Below are 21937 nucleotides of genomic sequence, written 5' to 3'. Positions count from 1 at the left end.
GGGTCCAAGTGTGTGCATCTAAATGCACACTGAAGGGAAATTACTTAGGACCCAGCGGAACAGCTCATTTGCTATAAGGCCATCTATAGCCATTGCCAAGTTATGAAATATCATGTTATATTATTAATTTCCACAAGAGGATCTGCAGAGACACCCAATGTAAGATATTTTGAGCTGAATTAAAAGGTTCATGCATCAAATTGTGAGTTATTTTGAATTGTAAGTGGTAAGAATGTGAGGAATGTGTTGAAATTAATATTTATTTATTATTTATAGATCAAATTTAGTAAATTATAGGTAGAAAAAATGCATTAAAAATATTAGCAAAATTATATATATATATATATATATATATATATATATATATATATATATATATATATATACGCTTATTTTATTTCATTTTGCTAATATTTTTAATGCATTTTTTTCTGTGCAAAAAATGCATTAAAAAATATATATATATTCTATGTAAAGATCACATTTGGAAGCAACGGAAATTAAACTATCTGATTTAATTGATTTGAATAAATGAAAAAGACAACATTTTTTGTGCTTTAATCTATAATAGTTTGTAGTTCCTGTTTGAAACTACAAACTATATGTATGTCGGTCAGTTTGCTTTGGTTTAATTGCAATCCTTGTTAATGGTAACTATAGCCAAAATACTATAGTTTTAGTAAAACTGGAAATTCTGTATAAGCCACTGTCAACCAAAAATTGTAATGGTAATGTAAAGTTGTAATGTAAAGGTAATATTTGGACACAATGGACGAATTAGTCAAATAATTTTTGTGCATTTATAATCTGTGGCCCCCTTGGGTTGCTTTGGTTTCATTTGTTTAAGATGATTATTAATGTTTATTAAAGTCATATGTGCAACTAATTTTGTCTGAAATTATTGATCTCTTATTCCTCAAAACATTAAATAACACTTTTAAAAAATCTTTATTGCATAGTAAGTAGACGATAATGTTTTGACAATCATCTAATCAGGAAATGTTAGCAACTAAGCATTAATTTACTCTTATGCACAGCAGATCAACCAAAGGTTATTCTACAGATAAAAACAATATTGATATAAAACAACAACTGCAACCCAAAATCATAACAGGTTCATTTCTCTACTGTTACAAGATTTAAAAAGTCTCACGTGTACAAAGGAGGCTCGCGGTGGCGCCCTCTGCTGTCATCGGCACGTGTTCGCACCGATTCAGGAGTTAATAAGAGCAAAATCCACTCTGACTGAAGGCCTCATAGAGCAAAGGCCTCGTAGCGCGCGTGATTCGCTACTTTTGTTTTTGCACATTGAATGTTCACAGCTTAATTTAGCCCCCATCACCATGTAATTTATTTGGTATTTTCATTTGAATTCTATGTAGGTACAAAATTGTACAAAAAGTGCAGCTCTTTAGACTAAAGCGAATTTATGCTTTTCTACACCGTGCTGAATCTGCGGAACTGAACTCTGCGCTGGTCTAGCATGCGGGCTACTTCCTTGTTGGTGAGTCGGTGTGAGAGGGCGACAAGAAGTTTCAACCTCGCATAAGTATGTGTGGATTTAGCTGACATTTTTTATGGGATATTTCCCTTCCTAAATCTCACCAAGCGCAAAAAACAACCCGTTTTTAACACATCCCTCGGAGGACACCGCTACCCGAGCCATGGAGGTTGATTTAAAGGCTGTTGTGTGGCTGATTTGCTAAGTTAGCCTAGGCTGCTAACACAATCTTTTCACCACACGCGCGGAACTGGATTATAACTCGAGCCTTTTATTGACATACTCGAGGCATTTCGAGGATTTATCCGATTGTTGTGCATCGGGATGGTTAGATGCGATGGATTCGCTGTGATCTGGATGGGAACGGTCGCTGTGTGAACACATACATGCTAGCTGTGCTAACTAGCGCTTAAAGTGGGTTTCAAATGTTTTGCTTTGTTTGTACTGAAACACGAGTGGATAAAAGTGGGATATTAAATGCCTAACCCGGAGATCGTTCCCCGCGAGGGCCGAGGGAGAAGCCCGCCGCCACAAAGGACTCAGCGAGAGGCGAGACGGAGCAAGAGCCACCGCGAGAAGCACCGGGAGAAGGGCCGGTCCTCGTCGTCCTCCTCCAGGAGAAAGAAACACAAGCACGCCAGGGAGAAGCAACAGCAGTCGTGGCAGCAGCAAGAGGTGGTTTACGACGGCGATGTGCGGACTTTAGTGGAATACGACGATGTGAGCTCGCAATCCGAGCGTTTCTCCGGGAGCCCGTCGCCCAGAACCGACACACTTTCCGTGGAGCGACTGAGCGAAGCCGAGCTTCAGGACTCAATCTACGGAGGTGCTTCAACACCGGGGAGGAGAGAGCAGAACTCCTCATCACGGAGGAGAGATGGAACCGGTGCATCGGCGGGGAGAGCCCGGCAGGAGAAGGAGGTGAAGAGGAACCGATCCAACCGGGAGCAAGACGTGAAAAACCACGACAGCAACGGTAGAAAGCCTTCAGCCGCGTCCCAAGTGGATAAAAAGGACTCAAAGCGACATAAAAGCAAGTCCAAATCCGAGAAGGACCCCCCATCTGCGTATAGAGAACCGCCACAGGCTTACCGGGACGAGCGGGAGGAGCTCCGGGCCTACCGGAGGAGCAGTCCGAGCTTCAAAGCAGTGGATAGTCCCTACGGGACCTCTTATTCCTATGGATATCAGTCCCCGAACACAAACTTCCCGTTTATTTCCCGGAGGAGCCCGAGGAGGGTGTCTCCCAGCTCGAACTACTACGGTCGGGAGTCTGAGTTGTACGGTGCCTATAACGTTTCGAAGTCCCCGAGCTCGTACTCGAGTAAGAGGAAGCGCTCGCCGTCCAGCCCGTACTGGCGCCGGTCCCCGAGCTACGGGCCCTACGAGCAGGGCGAGGTCCCCGGGACACGCGCCAGGAGCCCCTACAGGAAGTCCCCGAGCCCCAGCCCGGACGGCAGGTAAGAGAGACACTCACGATTATTTGGGCTTTTTCTACCGTCGTCAAGTACAAATTGTACTCGTGTACGAAGAGAGCGTGATTGTATGTTTTGAGAGGGTTCGTAACTACATGCTATAATTGGATATTACTGGGATGAGTGAACTCGCGATGTTCGATTCGTAAACGAGTACGAGTTTGAGTCGGTTCCAGGAGCCCTTATAGTTCAAGTCATCTCGTAAAACGCCACCACAATGTCGTAAATACGAGTGGGAAACTCGGGATGTTCAAGTTCTCCTCGGAAGTTCGTATTTACGAAGTGGGAAGTCGATCTGTGTTTGGAGTAACTTATTACAAGTAACTTGAGTTACGTAATTAGATTACTTTTTCTAGTAACTAGTAATGCGTTATTTATTTTTCAAATTTACATAACAATATCGGAGTTATTTTTTTCAAATAAGTAACGCAAGTTACTTTGTTTTCTCATTTATTGACTGACAGCTCTCTTGTCCCATGTTGAGACAAATCAAAGTACCGAGGTGTGTGTGTGTGTGAGCAAGAGAGGACCGGGTTATTGTAGTTCTAGAGTAAATGTAAGCATGTTGATAAATGCATCTGAAAAAAGATTCAAAATTAATAAAATCAGACTTTTGAATCTTGAATCAAAACTCATGAGAGTGTGTCAAAATGAACTGTATAGAAGCTTGTTTCCGCGGCTAAATAAAAAAATAACTGTGACTTTTTATCTCACAATAAAATCGTGAGTTTAATTCAGAACGGTGAGATATAAATTCACAATTGTAAGAAAATGTTGTGGGCTGACAGCTTTAGAGTTCAATTTATCTCAGAACTGTGTTTAAAACGCAATTCTGTGAAATTAAGTCTGAATTGCACGATAAAGTCACAATCATATTTTTTATTCTGTAGCAGAAACAAGCCTCCATAAATTCAAATACTTATCTTCTAGGGTGAAAAGTTAGTTACTTTAATTGAACAATACGGGAAAAAATTATACCAACCAAAACATGGAGATACGCTGGTCACTTTACTGAATGAATATATCAAAACCAATAAGAAACCAAAGAATATGTTTCAATAAATAGCCGAGCATTTTATTCAATACACATCTCTTTTTTTTGCCAAGATATGTAAATTAACCGTAGTATTATTGTAAATATACACACACACACACACAAAAAGTAATTTACACTATAAATCTGATTTGCGAGTGGGAATTATGTTGCGTTTTTTCAACTGCAAATAAAGAACACTCATTGGGTGTTTGTTTATCCTTTAGGCTATTTATTCAATTTATAAAGATTGTAGTCTGAATAATTAAATATTCTATCGTAAAACTATTGTGTTTTGTACTTGCAGCTTAGCTTGGTTTATTATAAATGTGCATTTCTTTTCTAGGACATCTAGCTAATTCTATTCAAATGAGGGTTGACGAATATGCCATAATTTGTGCCACTAATAAATTAAAATTAAACAAACGCAACCTTCACTGTTTAACATATCTACTATATTTATAATAGTAAGCTAATAAAACTGTAGTGCAACTGTATTCTGGCAGAAACTAGTTATCCGGCTCCATTTACATGCAGGAATATATTAACTTTTAATGTGATAAAATAATTGCCTGGAACTGTGAGAAGGATATAATTGAGTTTTTAATTGATGCTTTTCTCTGTCTGATACAAATGCAATTTTACAAGGATCTGAAACTAGTTTGATTTGCCTTGTTTTATTAGCAACACTTTATTGAGAGGCCTGAAAACGGTATTACTCTAGTACACAATTCTTTTCAACTTTAATTTTAAATTCACATGTATATATTAATTGAATTTGATATAAGAAGCATCTGAAATGGGACAAGCACAGTTAATATAAGTGTCAGATTGTGCTGTTTCATGTGTGTGTAAGACTATACAAACTGGCGTATTGTTCCTTTGGTGATTAAACATGTCTAAGTTTTATATTTTGTTATTTAGTTTTTGCATTCAGTTCCATGTTTCCTTAAAGCAATTAGAGTCTCTTAGAATGCTAAAATGCAATTTGCATTGTGAAAAAAGTTAAAAGCCTTAAGTGGTTTCACAACAAGTAGGCCTAGGCCTACAGGAAACCAAAGTTTATCTGATCTGTGTATTAAAATATTGCTTTGATCTAGAGAGAACATCAGATCAATGCTAATGTTTTCCATGTTGAGCGATGCTGGGGTGGATTTCAGCAATGCACATGTATTTGTTACTTGTTTTTTATTATTCGCTCTTCAGATCGATTGAATAGCTAACCCAAAAATGGTAGTTCTGTATTGAAGTTTACTCGCCCTCATGCTGATCAGAACACGTGTGCTAGTGTTCATAAGTTTGGGCTCTGTCATCATAGTCGTGATGGTGAATAGTGATCCATCGCTTAATCGCTGTGAATGAGGCTTACATCATCATTGTAGAAACTTTGTGCGTCTCTTCAATGGTTAAGTCCCACATGAACCAATGATGTCTACCCAGAATTGGAAAGATAGAAAAATATCATTGGCATTAGAGCCCGACCGATAAAGGATTTTGAAGGCCGATACCGATACAAATATTTTTGGGTTTTAAAATCCGATATATCGGCCGATATTTTTTTTTTATTAAATATTGTTGGATTTCACACATGTGTAAAAGAAAAGCTAACTTTTCTGCAAAATATATACGTTTGATACTTTTTCTCTATGTCTAAATGTTCACTCCTCGCAAGTCTAACTTACATTTTACAATCCAGGGACTGTAACTAGAGATATGCTAGTTATAAATACAGTTTTAGGCAGAAAAAGTTCATTGTGGTTTCCAAGCTCATTAATGTTAACGTTAGCGGTCTTCCACTGATGATAGTGGCATTAGCTAGCTTTGTGGTTAGCTAGTCTATGATGAGCCATAATTTAGCAATCGATAACTTCATACTGCAAATTGTAAAACATACATTTTCAATATAACAGGCCAAGGAGAGATGATTGAAGCGTGTTTTGTCCGTTTTTATTTTATTTTTTAAATATTCATTTATCGGCCATTATAACTACCGATACCGATATTATGGAAAATGCCTAATATCGGCCGGCCGATATATCGGTCTGGCTCTAATAGGCATCATAACATTTATCCTTATTATGAATTAATCAATGTTATGTCCTGGCTCTTCCAAGCTTTATAATGAGAGTGAATGATACCTGAGATTTTGAAGCCCAAAAAAGTGCGTCCATCCATAAGAGTAATCCATATACGACTCCATGGGGTTAATAAAGGCCTTCAGACCCATATTTATAACTTTACGGCAGTCGGAGGAGTAGTCGTCTGCCGGAAGCTAGTTATTTTAGTCGATAGTGTTAAATATTGATATTTTTCTTTCACGAACGCATCGCTTCACTTTAGAAGGCTTTTATTAACCCCCGCAGAGCCATGACATGAGGGGCACTTTAATCATGGATGGATGCACTTTGATGGATACCCATTCACTCCCATTATAAAGCTTGGAAGAGGCAGGATATTTTTTAATATAATTCTGATTGTATTCGTCTGAAAGAAGAGTGTCGTATACACCTCGGATGGCTGCAGGGTGAGTAAATCACGGGCTAAACTCACTCCGCTGTTGCTCTCTCTCAGGCGTCCGGCAAAGTCCCGCAGCAGAAGCCCGTACACGTCGACCCGCCACTCGCGGTCCCGTAGTCGTCATCGCCACTCGCGGTCCCGGAGCCGGCCCTCGAGTCTCTCTCCCAGCACACTGACCCTGAAGAGCAGCCTGGCCGCCGAGCTCAGCAAGCAGAAGAAGGTAAAAGGTAAGAGACAAACAAAAAAATACTTCATTGGGTAAATTGAGAGATGAAACCATGCTGATGACCTGCGTCTGTGGTGGAGGAGTGAGTTTGACGTAGTGTTGTAAAAGTACCGAATTCGGTACCAAGTCAATTCTGAAATTTTCCTTTTTTATAACTGTACCATTCAGGTGAAACTGAAAAATAGAATATCGTGGAAAAGTAATGCATTAATTCAATTAAACTAATATATTAAATTGACTCATTACATGCAAGCTGAGATATTTCAAGCATTTATTTGTTATAATTGTGATGATTATGGCTTACAGATATGAAAACATTTTCACAATATTCTAATTTTGAATTTTGGGTTTTCATATCTGTAATCCATAATCATCAAATATCTCCCTTTGCATGTATTGAGTCTATATAATATATTAGTTTCACCTTTTAGGTTGAATTATTGAAATAAATTATTCAATAGTTTCACTTGTATCTCTTTTAATTCCTTTAATAACAGTTTTTTTTTTACTTTTTTAATTACTTTTTGCTTAAAACACTTTGAATTACCATAGTGTGTGAAATGTGCAGTATAAATAAACTTGCCTGAACTTTCCCGAAAGCCGCCGAAGCTGCTCGCGTCAAAACCTCCAGCAACGCCTCGACCCCGACCAAAGGCTCGTCGTCCTCCAGCGCTCCTCAGCCCAACCCGGGGTCCAACCACACTCTCAAGAAGACCCGCCCACCCTCACCTCCACCTGTGTGTGAGAAAGGCCCCAGAACGCCTGTGTCCAGCCAGCCTCAGTCTCCTGTGGACCGACCCAAGAGGAGCGCAGACGCCTCGCTGCCCGCCAGGGACGCCAAAGGGAAGGAAGACAAGAAGAAAGCAGGAGCGGTCATGCAGGTGAAGGAGAAGGAGCGAGAGAAAGCGGCTGTCGCCTCTCTTCCACCGGCTACCAACAACCTGGATCACGTGGACGGAAGCGACAGGTTAGTTTTCAAAATCCATCTGTGAGCGAAATATTCAGACGTACTCTTTACAGCTCTGTGAAAAACATCAGAAATCGATAAAGAGTACCGGAAAACAATACTTGAGTAAAATGCCACCAATTCCAAAACGACTCGAGTAAATCGGATGGGATGAGTTTGACATGGAGAGATCGGGTAAAGTAATTATTACCGTGATTTAAAGGATTAGTTCACTTTAAAAAAAAAAAAAACTTTTGCTGATAATTTACTCGACCCCATGTCATCCAAGATGTCCATGTCTTTCTTTCTTCAGTCGAAAAGAAATTAAGGTTTTTGATGAAAACATTCCAGGATTTTTCTCCATATAATGGACTTCAATGGGGTCCAAACGGTATAAGGTCCAAAAGACAGTTTCAGTGCAAACTGTTCAAAGGGCTTTAAACGACACCAGACGATGAATAAGGGTCTTATCAAGCGAAACGAGACTCTTGTTCGAACTCGATCATCAAAGTGAACGAATCTTTTTCAGAGTCATTTGGTTCATTCAACGAACGAATTGACTCGGAAAAAGATTTGTTCATTTTGATGATGGAGTTCAAACAGGAGAGTCACGAACGTGCATCACAGAACAGAGCAAAGCGAGCATTTGAGCTTATAAAACTTAAACTTTGTTATTTATTTATTAAATGAGCGATCGTTTCACTTGATAAGACCCTTATTCATCGTCTGGAATCGTTTAAAGCCCTTTTCAACTGAAGAAAGAAAGACATGGATATCTTGGATGACATGGGGGTGAGTAAATTATCAGCAAAAGTTTGTCAGTAAAGATTGCGGCGACTTTTTGATTATTAAAAAATGCAGAAACTAAATTTTAAAAGCAATTAATTTTTTGATTTAGATTTATTTTGTTGAAAAAAATGACTTCAAAAATGTGTTAAGATTTCAAAAACGAAGTGTTTGTTTTTGTTCTGACAATAAAGAGCAGCTTAAAACCACAATTAATGGTCTGGTTTCTGGCAAAAAATCTGCCTTTAAACTCTGATTTGATATTTATCGGATATAATTATTGATGTCGACTGATATGAACATTTAATTGTGATTTTTTTTTTTTTTTTTTTTTTTTTTGGCCATATCGCCCATCCCTAGTGTTTTTGATCATCCCTTTCCTTTAATGTCCGTAGCTTAAAAGACTCTTCAGGAACCACAGGGAAAAAAAACTACAAACCAGAAAAGAAAGCGCGTGCGCTCCTCTCGGACCTGCCTCTTCCTCCAGAGCTCCCGGGCGTCACCCCCGGGTCCCCACACAGCCCGCCGGATGAGAAGAAGATGCCCGTCCCACGCAAGAGACCAAAGTATGTCGCCAAAACATCTCTTCTCACATTCTCTCTCTAGCAAATGCAAAAACTACTTCTCTGGTTGCATCGCAGAATTTGTGGCCCGCGCTTTGGAGAGATCAAGGAAACCGAGATCGACTGGGGGAAGCGGTGTGTGGACAAGTTTGAAATCATTGGGATCACTGGAGAGGGTACTTATGGGCAGGTGTACAAAGCCAAGGACAAGGACACTGGTAAGGATGTTCTCGAACGTCTGCATGATGCATCAGAATAAATTAGAGATTGCGATATGGCTTAGTGTGATTTTCATCAAGCAGGCTGAAATTTATTTCAATAAATGAAAAAATGTATTTCAATTTCCCGCAACCCATAAAAATAAAAGCTTGATGGTTATGTTTTGGCATTGAAGAAACTGACACGCCAATAATAGTATTGTAATTTCACAGTAAAATAACATTGCATTACTTGTTTATTTTATAGTACAATTGTGTTATTGCCAAATATATTTTTTATTTTGTGTGTTTTATTTTAAATAAATCAGTCATAATTATTATTTTTGTCCATATTGATTTGCTCAAAAACCATGGAAACACATTGACTTTTAAACAATTATAACTTAGAAATTGCTTGTAAATTTCACAAATAATTAACGCCGCATGGGTCCTTAAGTCTTAGATTCAGTTTTAATCAAATTTAAAGCCATACAAAGTCTTGGATTATAACTAAGATTTTTTAGGACATTTAAGAGGTTTTAAATTTGTGGACTGAAAAACAGGAATCATGAAATGGCTTAAGTTTCAATAGTGTTTTCTTTTCATCTTACATGTATAATGCCTAATAAAGTCGTGTTTATTAGCGCAGCGCTGCTTTGTTTAGATGTAACCACCATATTTCTACCTATATATATTGATATTTATAATTTTGACTCATCCCTTTTCATGTAAATGGTTTAAAGTCTGAAATGTGAGGTTTATCATTTTATAAAAAAAACTGTATAGTGGTTTTACAGTCATTTTGTGGTTTAGTATGTTACCATTGACATTGCATATGGTGTTAATTTTATTTGTGCATTTTATCTTAATGTCTTAAATTTCCTTTTTATATATATATATATATATATATATATATATGTGTGTATATATATATGTATATATGCGTGTATGTAAAAAAAGTAGAAAGTCTGTACAAGATAACTGTAGGTTTTTTAGTATTTTATTGTAAAACATACTCAAATAATCGAATAATTTTATTTACAACTTTCAACAATATTATTACAGTGAAGTCGTTCAGCCCTAAAAGGATTTTGACATTTAATAAAACGGCAAGTAACACTTGCCTTCAGAGTAAAAAATAGTTTCTCAGGATTAACTCAACAAAATCAACCCATCACTCTTGATTAAATCATTATGTACTAATATTTAAAAAAAATATCACAATATATATTGCAGAAAATATCTGCAGTCAGTTTTTTCCAATATTGTGCAGCCCTTCTCGATACATGCCATTAAAATAGACCCGTAGTCTTCTCTCTCTGTGCTCAAGTTCACTGTGACCTTTAGCACAGTCAGTCAGAGACCATTAATCGCTCCGTCTCTCTGCTCTGGTTTCTTCAGCCGAGTTGGTGGCCCTGAAGAAGGTGCGCCTGGACAACGAGAAGGAGGGTTTCCCCATCACAGCCATCCGGGAGATCAAGATCCTGCGGCAGCTCAACCACAAGAGCATCATCAACATGAAGGAGATCGTCACCGACAAAGAAGACGCCTTAGACTTCAAGAACGACAAAGGTATGGCATTGGAAATGACCCGTCTTTTATCAGAGTTTTCCTCTTACTGAGGGCGTAATCAGGGTTTGAAATGAACTTTTTCACTCATGACTACTTCATAGGCATTATCTACTTAAAAATAAACTTGTGATTTGCTTAAATATCTGATCCTTCTGCTATTACGAAACACAATTTTGGCTGTTTATAGCATTATCTCTTTTAATTTGATAAAACTCTAAATAAAAATTTTCACCATATATTTGGTATGTAATTTACAGTGGTGGTAGAGATTAGCCGCTGGATTTCCGTGGGGTCTTAAGTCTAAAATTCTGAACTTTAAATTTAAGGCCTTAAAAAGTCTTAAAAACGGCTAGATTTTCATTTGAGGTCTTAAATTTGATTTAGTCAGGTCTTAAAAAGATTTTACCCTCGTTCATTTGAGAAAACTCTGGCCGCAGAAAGTTATTACAAAGTAGCAAAAAAGTATTGAGTCGTAGCCTACAAAGCGGAGCTCTAGTGCAGGGGTTCAAACTGGTTCAAACACGCAGCTCGCGTGCTAGCATTAGCTCGTTGTTTAATACGAGGTAGCTCGCCAAGAGGCCGATCACATACCAGGTTTGCGCGCTCAAGTTCATTCAAATATAGGCGCGTCGCATCCACAGCGAGATTGATCTCACCATTTCAGATTCAGAATGCCGCAAACGAACCGAAGAACCAACCAATCAGCCCCTTCCGTAACAACACTGAAAGCTCAGTCAACATGAAGGATCGCGGCGCACCCAAACACTACCGCCGTTTTTCTCTTCTCCGTGAATAAATTTTGTAGCAGAGCTAACGTTACAGCAAGCGTTTCTCGGTGGTGGAAATCCTTTGGCTACTAAAATGTCTTTGTCGTTATGGAGAGCGCAGTGCATGGTTGCTTAGCAACGACAGACGCAACAGGAAAATTGGCCCAAATTTTACTATTAATAATAAAAGATATGGGTAATTTATCTTTTATTTTGACAAAAGATAATGTCAGTAATTTATCATTTTTTGACTCAATCTTTTTATAAAAGATCATTTAAAGGCTGAAATACGTGAGGTTTATCTGTTTATAAAACTATTTTTGTGAAGGAATGTTTATGTAAACAAAAAGTGCATATTCATGCTAATTTTGTTTGCTGGGTTTAGACATAAATTTGGCAAATTGATTTCATAGTAATCATGAAATGTTCATGATTCTCTGGGTATGATCAACTAAAATCAACTATAATTGTGTTTTTACAGTATAAAATGCAAAGTAAAAATTTCACCCACATACACACACATATTATATAAAATAATTTTTTCCGAATATTTTCTTATTTCAATTTTTGGTAATGCATTGTGTAGGTCTTAAATTTCAATGTTTATGGTCTTAAAAAGGTCTTAAATTTGAAACCCTAAACCCTGTAGCCGCCACAGTCGAGTTCTATGCGCGTATGGTGGGTGTTAATGTCAAACCCTGGGTGTAATGAATGTGTTTTGGTGTCACAGGGGCGTTTTACCTGGTGTTCGAGTACATGGACCACGACCTGATGGGTCTCCTGGAGTCGGGCCTCGTCCACTTCAACGAGAGCCACATCAAGTCTTTCATGAGGCAGCTTCTGGAAGGACTGGATTACTGCCACAAGAAGAACTTTCTGCACCGCGACATCAAGTGCTCCAACATCTTGCTCAATAACAAGTCAGTGCAGAAGAGATTCACATCCTTTCATATACTATACCCTCGGATGAGAATGAGGAAATTAGTCCAAATCGTTATCAAGTCACCCTCATTTATAGTGCTTTCAACAATATAGGTTGTTTCAAAGCAGCTTTAATGTGATATTAGGAAGTTAAAGTAACAGATTGTTTAAAGGAGTAGTTCACTTTTAAAAAAACTTTTGCTGATAATTTACTCACCCCCATCATGTCATCCAAGATGTCCATGTCTTTCTTTCTTCAGTCGAAAAGAAATTAAGGTTTTTGATGAAAACATTCCAGGATTTTCTCCATATAATGGACTTCAATGGGGTCCAAACGGTTCAAAGTCCAAAAGACAGTTTCAGATGCAGCTTCAAAAGCGCGTTTGTAACGTCACGTAATACGTAATTACGTTCAAAAGGTCACGGGCGACGTAGCCGGAAGTACAGAGTCAGTGTTTACAAGTTGAACGCATAGGTTGAACGTGAAAACTAACTCAAACGCCGTATACAAAAAAGGAATTAAAAGGTAAAACAACGATGTCGGACGATTTTGATTCTGTACTTCCGGCTACGTCGCCCGTGACCTTTTGAACGTAATTGCATATTACGTGACGTTACAAACGCGCCTCACAGAATAGAGCAAGGCTAGCATTTGTCCTTAGAAAAGTTACATTTTTGGAATAAGTTTTGAAATAAGCAATCGTTTCGCATGATAAGACCCTTATTCATCGTCTGGTGTCGTTTAAAGACATTTGAAGCTGCATCTGAAACTGTTATTAACTGTCTTTTGGACCTTGAACCGTTTGGTTCCCATTGAAGTCCATTATATGGAGAAAATCCTGGAATGTTTTCATCAAAAACCTTAATTTCTTTTCGACTGAAGAAAGAAAGACATGGACATCTTGGATGACATGGGGGTGAGTAAATTATCAGCAAAAGTGTTTTCAAAAGTGAGCTAATCCTTTAAGCTTTATATCAGCTTTAGAATAAAGATATTGTCCAGCTAAAGTTAGTTTTTGATTGATTCACTTCCGTTGTAAAGATCATTAGTTATTAGCTTAGGGGCCGCTAACACAATAACGCTTTACTGAAAATAGAAAACTTTTAATGTGTTCTGGCCGTTCATTTGCACGACAACAGTGTTTGCTGGCTTGAGAACACAAACCATGAATTAGATGGCAAGATGCAAGTTTTGAAAACGTTATCATCTCCGTGTAAACTTCAACACAACTCTCATTGTATCTTCATATTATATCAAATATAACATCCGATTGATGCCTAAATATGTGCCGTCAGGGTCTAGGAGCATTTCGCAAAAAACCTGAGACCTTTTCCAAACAAACTTTGACCTTTTCAAGCGAACCAAAGTCAACATACAAAGGACATTTTAACACAGAAGAGTGAATGAGCCCCTTTATATGTAGTTTTATTTAGGGATGCATGGTCTATATCAGTATTGGATCAGTTTTAATGTTCTCATTATTAGGGTTGGGTATCGAGAATCGAGTATCGATTGGAACCGGGACTAACTTTTCGTTTTTCCCAGAATCGTTCAAAAGTTAAAATTTCAATTCCTAGTTTCGATATTCACAGTCCGCTGAGCGGAAGAAGAAACCGCTGAACAACACCAACGAATAAGCGTCTACCGGAAGTGTTGGCATAACCACGCGAGTCGAACATGAGTAGCTTACGTCGGCGATCCAAAGTGTGGCTTCACTTTTCTAAAAATTAGCGAAATCTCGGCAAAATGCAAAATTTGTGACACGTATTTGTGACAGAAGGAGTATTTCCTTCAGAAAGGCCGTTGGTTAGCAAGGTTAGCTAAACTTTTTTGACCCTGCCTCTTAAAAGAATCGAAATCGAGAATCGTTAGGAACCGGAATCGAAACAAGGAATCAGAATCGTTCAAATTCAAACGATACCCAACCCTACTCATTATCGGCCCAATAAGGACTCAATTATGGAATCAACACCCTCAGATATGAATGAGGACATGTACTGCCACTGTAACTTCATATTATATCGTCTGATTAGTGTGATTTTGTGCCGTCCTGCAGGGGTCAGATCAAGCTGGCAGATTTCGGATTGGCTCGCCTGTATAACTCTGAAGAGAGGTACGTATCATCCCGAGCCGATTCAGCATGCAGTTCTGAATTGTGTAAACGGGGGCAGAGCTGACTGTGACTGGTTTTGTCGTTCTCCAGTCGACCCTACACCAATAAGGTGATCACTCTGTGGTACCGCCCACCCGAGCTACTGCTGGGAGAAGAGCGCTACACGCCCGCCATCGACGTGTGGAGCTGCGGGTGAGCCAGCGCTTCAAACATGCCATGCTAGCAATTTCGTCTGCATTATTGTTATTTATATACACTCTACATATATTCTGATTATGTAGAATCTACATATGAAGAGTTTAGATGCAAAAGCCTCTAAATGCCACTTGAAATTTTCTTCTTTAATGATGATTTTTATCAAACTTGTATATTTCAGTTCAGTAATTTCACTTAAATAACAATTAATAGGTAATTATCATTGCCATTTAAGTGAAATCACTGAACTTAAATATACAAGCTTGATAAAAATGATCATTCTAGAAGAAAATTTCAAATGGCACTTAGAGGCTTTTGCATCTGAACCCTTCATATATTTGAATTTTCTCAAGAAAACAAAATCACTCCCAACTAATGCTGTAAACACTACAGGGAACCCTCTCATTTGGCACATTACTATAATATTAGAGGATACAGTTATATTCAACAGCCATTTAAGATATAATTATTGCATTCAAACATAAACTGAAATGACTGTATATATCTCAGTTGCTCACAAGGTAGTTTTCATAAACCAATGATGAAATTTCATGACCAATATATTCAAACATGCATGTATAGTGACATGGATACTCAAATGTACATATATTAAGTCAATAAGGTCCTCTAGTGTTTTTTTTTTTTAGCTAACTACTACTGTAGAACAGAAAAAGTACATTTCCCAATTTATCATGCAGCCCTACTGTTTATTGTATACTCACTCCAATTTTCACCTTAAACCTTTCATGTCACACAGGTGCATTTTGGGAGAGCTTTTCACAAAGAAGCCCATCTTTCAGGCCAGTCAGGAGCCAGCACAGCTAGAGCTCATAAGGTAACAGACATCATGTAAAAAACGTCCCTGTTTGGTTTAGGTTTGTCTAAAGTACCGACTCCAGAACCAAGTCGATACTGAAATTTAAAAAATGTAGCCAATCACAGTCATATCCGATGAGCTCGTGAACACAACGGCCAATCAGAGGTGTTGATGATTCCGCTCAACAGCGCTTAAAGCTTCACATTTTAAAAATGTCATTATCAACTTGGTACCGAAGTCGGTACTTTTGACAACACTAGTTTTGTTGGAGATCCAGACTAAACGGGTTGAGATTCGCTAACATTCATACCTGTGTCCAATCCAGTCGTATCTGTGGAAGCCCTTGCCCTGCCGTGTGGCCAGACGTGATCAAGCTGCCCTACTTCAACACCATGAAACCAAAGAAACAGTACCGCCGAAGGCTAAGGGAAGAGTTCGCCTTGTGAGTAATCAGAAATGAAACCAGTTCAGTCTGTTCGCTCAGGACTACAATGGGTGAAGGATTATAGCATGTACAGACAAACCAAAAATGATTCAGACACCAGACATAAGTTTTAATATTTGTTTACTAGTGTGATCAGGACACTATAGTTCATTTCTGTAAGTGAGGAGAGCAAAATAAAGTAAACTGGGACGTACCAAAATATTCTTCATACAGCGACTACCAGTGGCACATGTGGGACCAAAAATGATTCGGACACTTTGAGCTGATGATGTGTGTTTGTAATCGCTAATGCTCTTTTCACACACACTGAACAACATGACGTGGTTGAGCTAAACTGGTATTATCTAATTGTGTAGTTCAATTGAACAGATATTCAACATAATTCATGTGTGTGAGTCCAACAGAAGGACGGACAAAACCAGTCAAATATCAATTTGAGTTCTTTTCATATTTTATTACAATTTTCTAAACTATAGTGAATAAACTGATAATGTGAGAAATGTTGAATGTGTCTGAATACATTTTTGTTTGACTGCATATGGATATGCGTTTGCTTTATCTGACTCTTATGATGTTTTCCTGGGAAGTTTTTACCCAAGAACTCATGTGATTTCTGGTCAGAAGAAAATGGAGAAATATCTTTTTCCATTTGCTGATAAAGACGGGAAGCTTTTTAGCTAATGCGATAAAATGCGTATTAGTGTAATCGATGCTTTATCTGTTTTATTACTCTGATGAAAAGTCCCTGTCACACGAGCCTGTCACCTCATAAACCAGATAAATTAGTATTTTGTGGCAAGCTTTACAGCTTCATCAATGTCTTCATAACACTTACTTTCTTCTAACATGTTTCTTTAATGGATGAACTTCCTATTTGCTATGCAGAAATCAGTGGCAATAACGCCATTGCGGAGGCTTTTATGTGTGCATAATTCATGGAAATGATAATTGCAACATAATTTGAAGGTAGCATTAGAAATGTAGAGAAAAATGTCATGCAGTGACTGTTCATTTCAATGTTTCAGTATTCCTCTGATGGCCCTGGATCTGTTTGACCACATGTTAGCGTTGGACCCGAGCAAACGCTGCACTGCAGAACAAGCTCTCAACAGTGACTTCCTCAAAGATGTGGATCCAGCCAAGATGCCTCCGCCTGAGTATGAGGGATTTTGTTTTGTTTACTTTTTATTCTGTAGTTTTTTTTCTTTAGCAGCTATTGTTTTTTTTTTTTTTTTTTTTTTTCCGGTTATTTGCTTTCATCGAGTGTGTAATGCAGCTGTTTGTGAATGTGAAATGTCTACAAAGTTTTAATGTGCTGATAAATAGTTAAATGCTGTGTCCGAAATCAAGTACTTCCCTAGTATACGGGATAATAATATTCTAATTTGAGTTTGAAATGTGAAACTCAAATTAGAATATTGTGCAAAAGTTCGTTTATTTCAGTAATTCAACTTAAAAGGTGAAACTAATATATTATATAGACTCATTACATGCAAAGTGAGATATTTCAAGCCTTTTTGTTATAATATTGATGATTATGGCTTACAGCTTATGAAAATCAGATTAGATTAAAAATTAGAAAAAATTAGATTATTGTCCAAAGTTTTCATAAGCTGTAAACCATAATCATTACAAATAAATAAATAAATACACTATATAATTTTCTTGTTAAATATGTCCTTGACATTTCTTTGTGTCTTTATTCCACTCATAATTTCAAATAATTGTTTGAAAAATGAAGCAGAGGCTAAATTAAATTTACACGTTTTTTCCAAACAATACTTACGTCGTCTTCTCTGTACTGTGATCTGATCTCTGCTTCTCTCTCTAGTCTCCCTCTCTGGCAGGATTGTCATGAGCTGTGGAGTAAGAAGCGTCGGCGGCAGAAGCAGATGCCGGAGGATCTGACGGCTCCTAAAGCTCCCCGTAAGGAGCTCGGGCTGGACGACAGTCGCAGTAACACTCCTCAGGGCTTCCCCGCTGTTGGAGGACTCAAGGGCCCGAATGCTGCCAACACTGCAGCCCTGCTGGGTGAGACACCGCTCACACACTCAACAAACGGCACCCTCAGATTAAGCCGGTGCACACTGCGATTTATTATCGTCCTTTACAATAGTTACTTGTCGGACTGTATGAACATGATCATCGCTGTAAGATCGCAGTTATCATTAACGTCACGCTTTTTTTAAATCTCATTTGTCAATAAGATCTCAGTTGTCATTAACGTCACGCTGTAAGATCTCAGTTGTCATTAACGTCACGCTGTAAGATCTCAGTTGTCATTAACGTCACGCTGTAAGATCTCAGTTGTCATTAATGTCATGCTGTAAGATCTCAGTTGTCATTAACGTCACGCTGTAAGATCTCAGTTGTCATTAATGTCATGCTGTAAGATCTCAGTTGTCATTAATGTCATGCTGTAAGATCTCAGTTGTCATTAACGTCACGCTGTAAGATCTCAGTTGTCATTAACGTCACGCTGTAAGATCTCGTTTGTCATTAATGTCGCTCTTTAAGATCTCAGTTGTCATTAATGTCACGCTGTAAGATCTTGGTTGTCAATGTCGCTCTTTAAGATCTCAGTTGTCATTGTAAGATCTTGGTTGTCATTAATGTCGCTTTGTAAGATCTAATTTGTCATTAACGTCACGCTGTGAAATTTAGGTTGTCATTAATGTCGCTCTGTAAGATCTCAGTTGTCATTAACGTCATGCTGTAAGATCTCAGTTGTCATTAACGTCGCACTGTAAGATCTCGGTTGTCATTGATGTCACGCTGTAAGATCTCAGTTGTCATTAATGTCGCTCTGTGAGATCTCAGTTGTCATTAAGGTCATGCTGTAAAATCTCAGTTGTCATAATGTCGCTCTGTAAAATCTCAGTTGTCATTAACGTCATGCTGTAAGATCTCAGTTGTCATTAATGTCGCACTGTAAGATCTCGGTTGTCAATGTCGCTCTGTAAGACCTTGGTTGTTATTAACGTCACACTATAAGATCTCAGTTGTCATTGTAACCAATCAGAGACCTATGAGTTGAGCTTGTGAACAAAATGGCCAATCAGAGGTGTTTAAGAATCCATTCCAAAGCGCTCAAAATGCTGGTGTCGTCACAAATTTAAATTTCATTACCATAGTCAGTACTTTTTGACAACACTGTAGGAGTCTAATTTAGTACTTTATTTACAATCATTTAATTTAAAACAATATTATTTTATAGCCTATTATTTACAAACCATTCAAGCATCCCTGCTGGTTTTCTTCTAGACCCCAAAGCTCCCAACTCCCAACTGACTCAAGAACAGCTGGCTGTGCTCCTGAACCTCTTCCAGTCCAAAAGCGGCCCGGTGGGATCGGCCCAGTTCGCCCAGACTATGGGATCGAAGATGAACCCGGAGACGCTGCAGCAGCTGACGAAGGCTTTACCCGCTGGACCACCGGAGTCTGAACGCCCCCCAGAACCCCCCCTGCCCCCCACAGTCTCCAAACCTCCCCCGCCGCCTCCATCGGGGGCCCGCACCCCTCCAATGCCCAAACCCCCTTCTCCGCCGGCGCCGGGGAAGCCCGACGGAGAGGTGTCTGCCTCCGCCACGCAGACGGCGGTCACCATGCTCCTCGCACAGCTGCTAAAGGTCCAGCAGGGGGCGCCGGGGGACATCATGGGCTTCGAGAGCGCAGATGGAGTCCTGTCAAACACAGCAGGCCTACCTGAGGTCAAGCCTCCACCTGAGCCCAGCCCCGTATCTCCAGGTAATCTCGTCATCATCTCATCATACACATGTCCGATATCACACACTCCTTCTTTTGAGTTACGCTCCAGTTTCAAAAAGTCATGAGATCATTTCAGCAGGTCTTATGATGAAAACCAATGAGTGGATCTCTGAGCTGCTGCTGTGAGTGAGCTGAGGCGGGGCTAATTTGCATACTCATACTAAATGAGGCAAGGGTGTCGAGTTACATTTAAGATATCTTAAGGCATGAAGAATAAAATGCTCGGATTTGTCATTTTAGGGGTCAAAGATGAGTTTAAAAGGATAATGATTGTGTGTAGAGAGAAACGCTCAATCTAAGCTAATAAAAATATAACGGTTCATTATGTAAGGTCTTTATACACCACTGAAAACACAGTTATGTTTATGAGATTGCACTTCTGTCAACGGATCCTCCTAAATATCACACACTGCACCTTTAAATGGTAACACATTCAAAGTGTAATAAAAGTTTAAAGGAAAGTGAAATCTTTGTCATAGTATCCTTTCAATGATAAAAGTTTCCAGTCATTGCATACTTTGCATGTGCTGCACTTTATTTGTTCCAGTTTATTTTCGATAATAAAGATATTGTTTGATAAGTGAGTCCTTGATAAGCCAAAAAATAGTGCTTGAAAGTCCTGAAATAACACGCTGTATTATGTTCCTGTTATCTCTGTAAAGCTACTTGGAAACACTGTATTGTAGAAAGCGCTTTATAAATAGAGGTGTCTTGCCCTAATGCCTGTTGTTCCCCGCAGTGTCTGAAGGGGGCGTCTCGTCCTCCAGGCCCCAGGAGCCGCTCTCCATTCTCCCACCGGACCAGCGCCCGCCAGAACCTCCAGAACCGCCTCCCTGCGCAGACCTGGACTACCGACAGGCCCCCGAGCCCCAACCGGGCCCCCCCGACGCCCCCCGACCCGCGGACTACAGCCGGCCCCCGCCTCCGTTCCCTCACGCCAGCTACCTCGGTCACATGATGCCCCCCCGGCCCCCCCTCGGGCCCGACACCGGGGTGTTCAGCGGAGACAAGGACCATCGCTTCGAGTACAATCACCACGTCGTCGGCCCCGGGCCCCCGGCTCCACCGGGCCAAGCCTGGACTTCCCCATCCCAATCCGGGGCGCTTCCGCTCGGGTTCGTTCCTCACGTGAACGCGGCGCTTCGGGGCAGAGGACTCCCGTTTTAAACCGGGATTAACGAACTCGACGATGAATACGCACGCGTCTAAGACTCTAAAAGACAGCCCTCAAAACCAGCACTAAACGCTCTCAGAACGTGATGCTTCGGAGTAATTCGGGGGTTGTACGACTGGAGGGACGAACTGTTTGGGATGGGATGGGAATTTTTTTTGGATTTCCCACTCGTACCGTTTCATAGAGCTTTTTTTGTTTTTTTTTCCTCCAATTGATTTTTTTTGTAATCTATTCTCTACTGCTGTCTTTTAAATTAAAATTGTACTTTTTTTTGAGTGTTTTTATGACCTGTATTCCTTTAATTGCGTAAGGACAGACTAGTATTACAACGTTTTGCACTACTGAATAAAAGTAGCTGGGAACGAGCGTGGAGTAATGTGCTGTATCTGCACATGTAAATGACCAGTAATTCAATTTATTTTATTTTTTTCTTTCCCTTTAGTCGTTTTTTTTTTTTCTTCCTTCCCAATGATTGAACGATTATGAGCTCTGTCGCAAGGTTAAAATCACTGGAGGGCCTTAGAAAGACTCCAGAATGACTGGTAGCACTTGTGTGTGTGATTGGCCGATTGAACTGGTGTATCTACTGAACGAGTGAACGGATCAAAGCTGTGTTTTCTCACCGGTTCCCCACCAGCTCTTGTCTATAGCCATTGTAAAATTGAAAGTTAAAGAGACATTTAAATGATTTTCAAGGAGATTAGCAACGATGTCTTTCTTTTTTTTTTTTTTTTTCTTTTTTTTTGTATGAAGATGTTTTCCCCCCTTTGGCAAATGTTTATTAAAGAAATGCCAACGATGTAATATGTTCTGGTATTTTTAATTGTGTACTTTTTGTACGTACGCCGCCTGTCTTTATAGGAAGTGTACATGCATCAGAAACATGAAGTTAAGCTGACTTATATAAGAAAAATCATGAA

General features: G+C 39.2%; 1 protein-coding gene across 1 annotated transcript; it reads left to right on the top strand.

Moving 5' to 3' along the window:
- Positions 1 to 1371: 1371 nt before the first annotated feature.
- Positions 1372 to 21821, top strand: cdk13 (cyclin dependent kinase 13). Its single transcript, XM_089125583.1, has 15 exons — positions 1372 to 2961; positions 6581 to 6753; positions 7353 to 7719; positions 8880 to 9050; positions 9126 to 9265; positions 10646 to 10816; positions 12314 to 12503; positions 14562 to 14618; positions 14709 to 14810; positions 15571 to 15648; positions 15956 to 16072; positions 17101 to 17232; positions 17907 to 18106; positions 19340 to 19822; positions 20583 to 21821. Exons 1-15 carry the CDS (start codon positions 1979 to 1981, stop codon positions 21008 to 21010), a joined length of 3792 nt encoding a protein of 1263 aa, XP_088981709.1. The 5' UTR covers positions 1372 to 1978; the 3' UTR covers positions 21011 to 21821.
- Positions 21822 to 21937: the final 116 nt, after the last annotated feature.

Source organism: Pimephales promelas, chromosome 22 (genome assembly GCF_988280905.1).
Source record: "Pimephales promelas chromosome 22, fPimPro1.hap1.1, whole genome shotgun sequence".
Lineage (NCBI taxonomy): Eukaryota > Metazoa > Chordata > Actinopteri > Cypriniformes > Leuciscidae > Pimephales > Pimephales promelas.
Note: the sequence above shows the minus strand (reverse complement) of the source record. Positions and strands in the feature narration are given on the sequence as shown.

Coding starts and splice junctions, on each gene's coding strand:
- cdk13 (XM_089125583.1), top strand. CDS start 1,979: ATGCCTAACCCGGAGATCGTTCCCCGCGAGGGCCGAGGGAGAAGCCCG. Junction 9,051..9,125: donor GTCCCACGCAAGAGACCAAA/GTATGTCGCCAA, acceptor GTTGCATCGCAG/AATTTGTGGCCCGCGCTTTG. Junction 14,811..15,570: donor ATCGACGTGTGGAGCTGCGG/GTGAGCCAGCGC, acceptor CATGTCACACAG/GTGCATTTTGGGAGAGCTTT.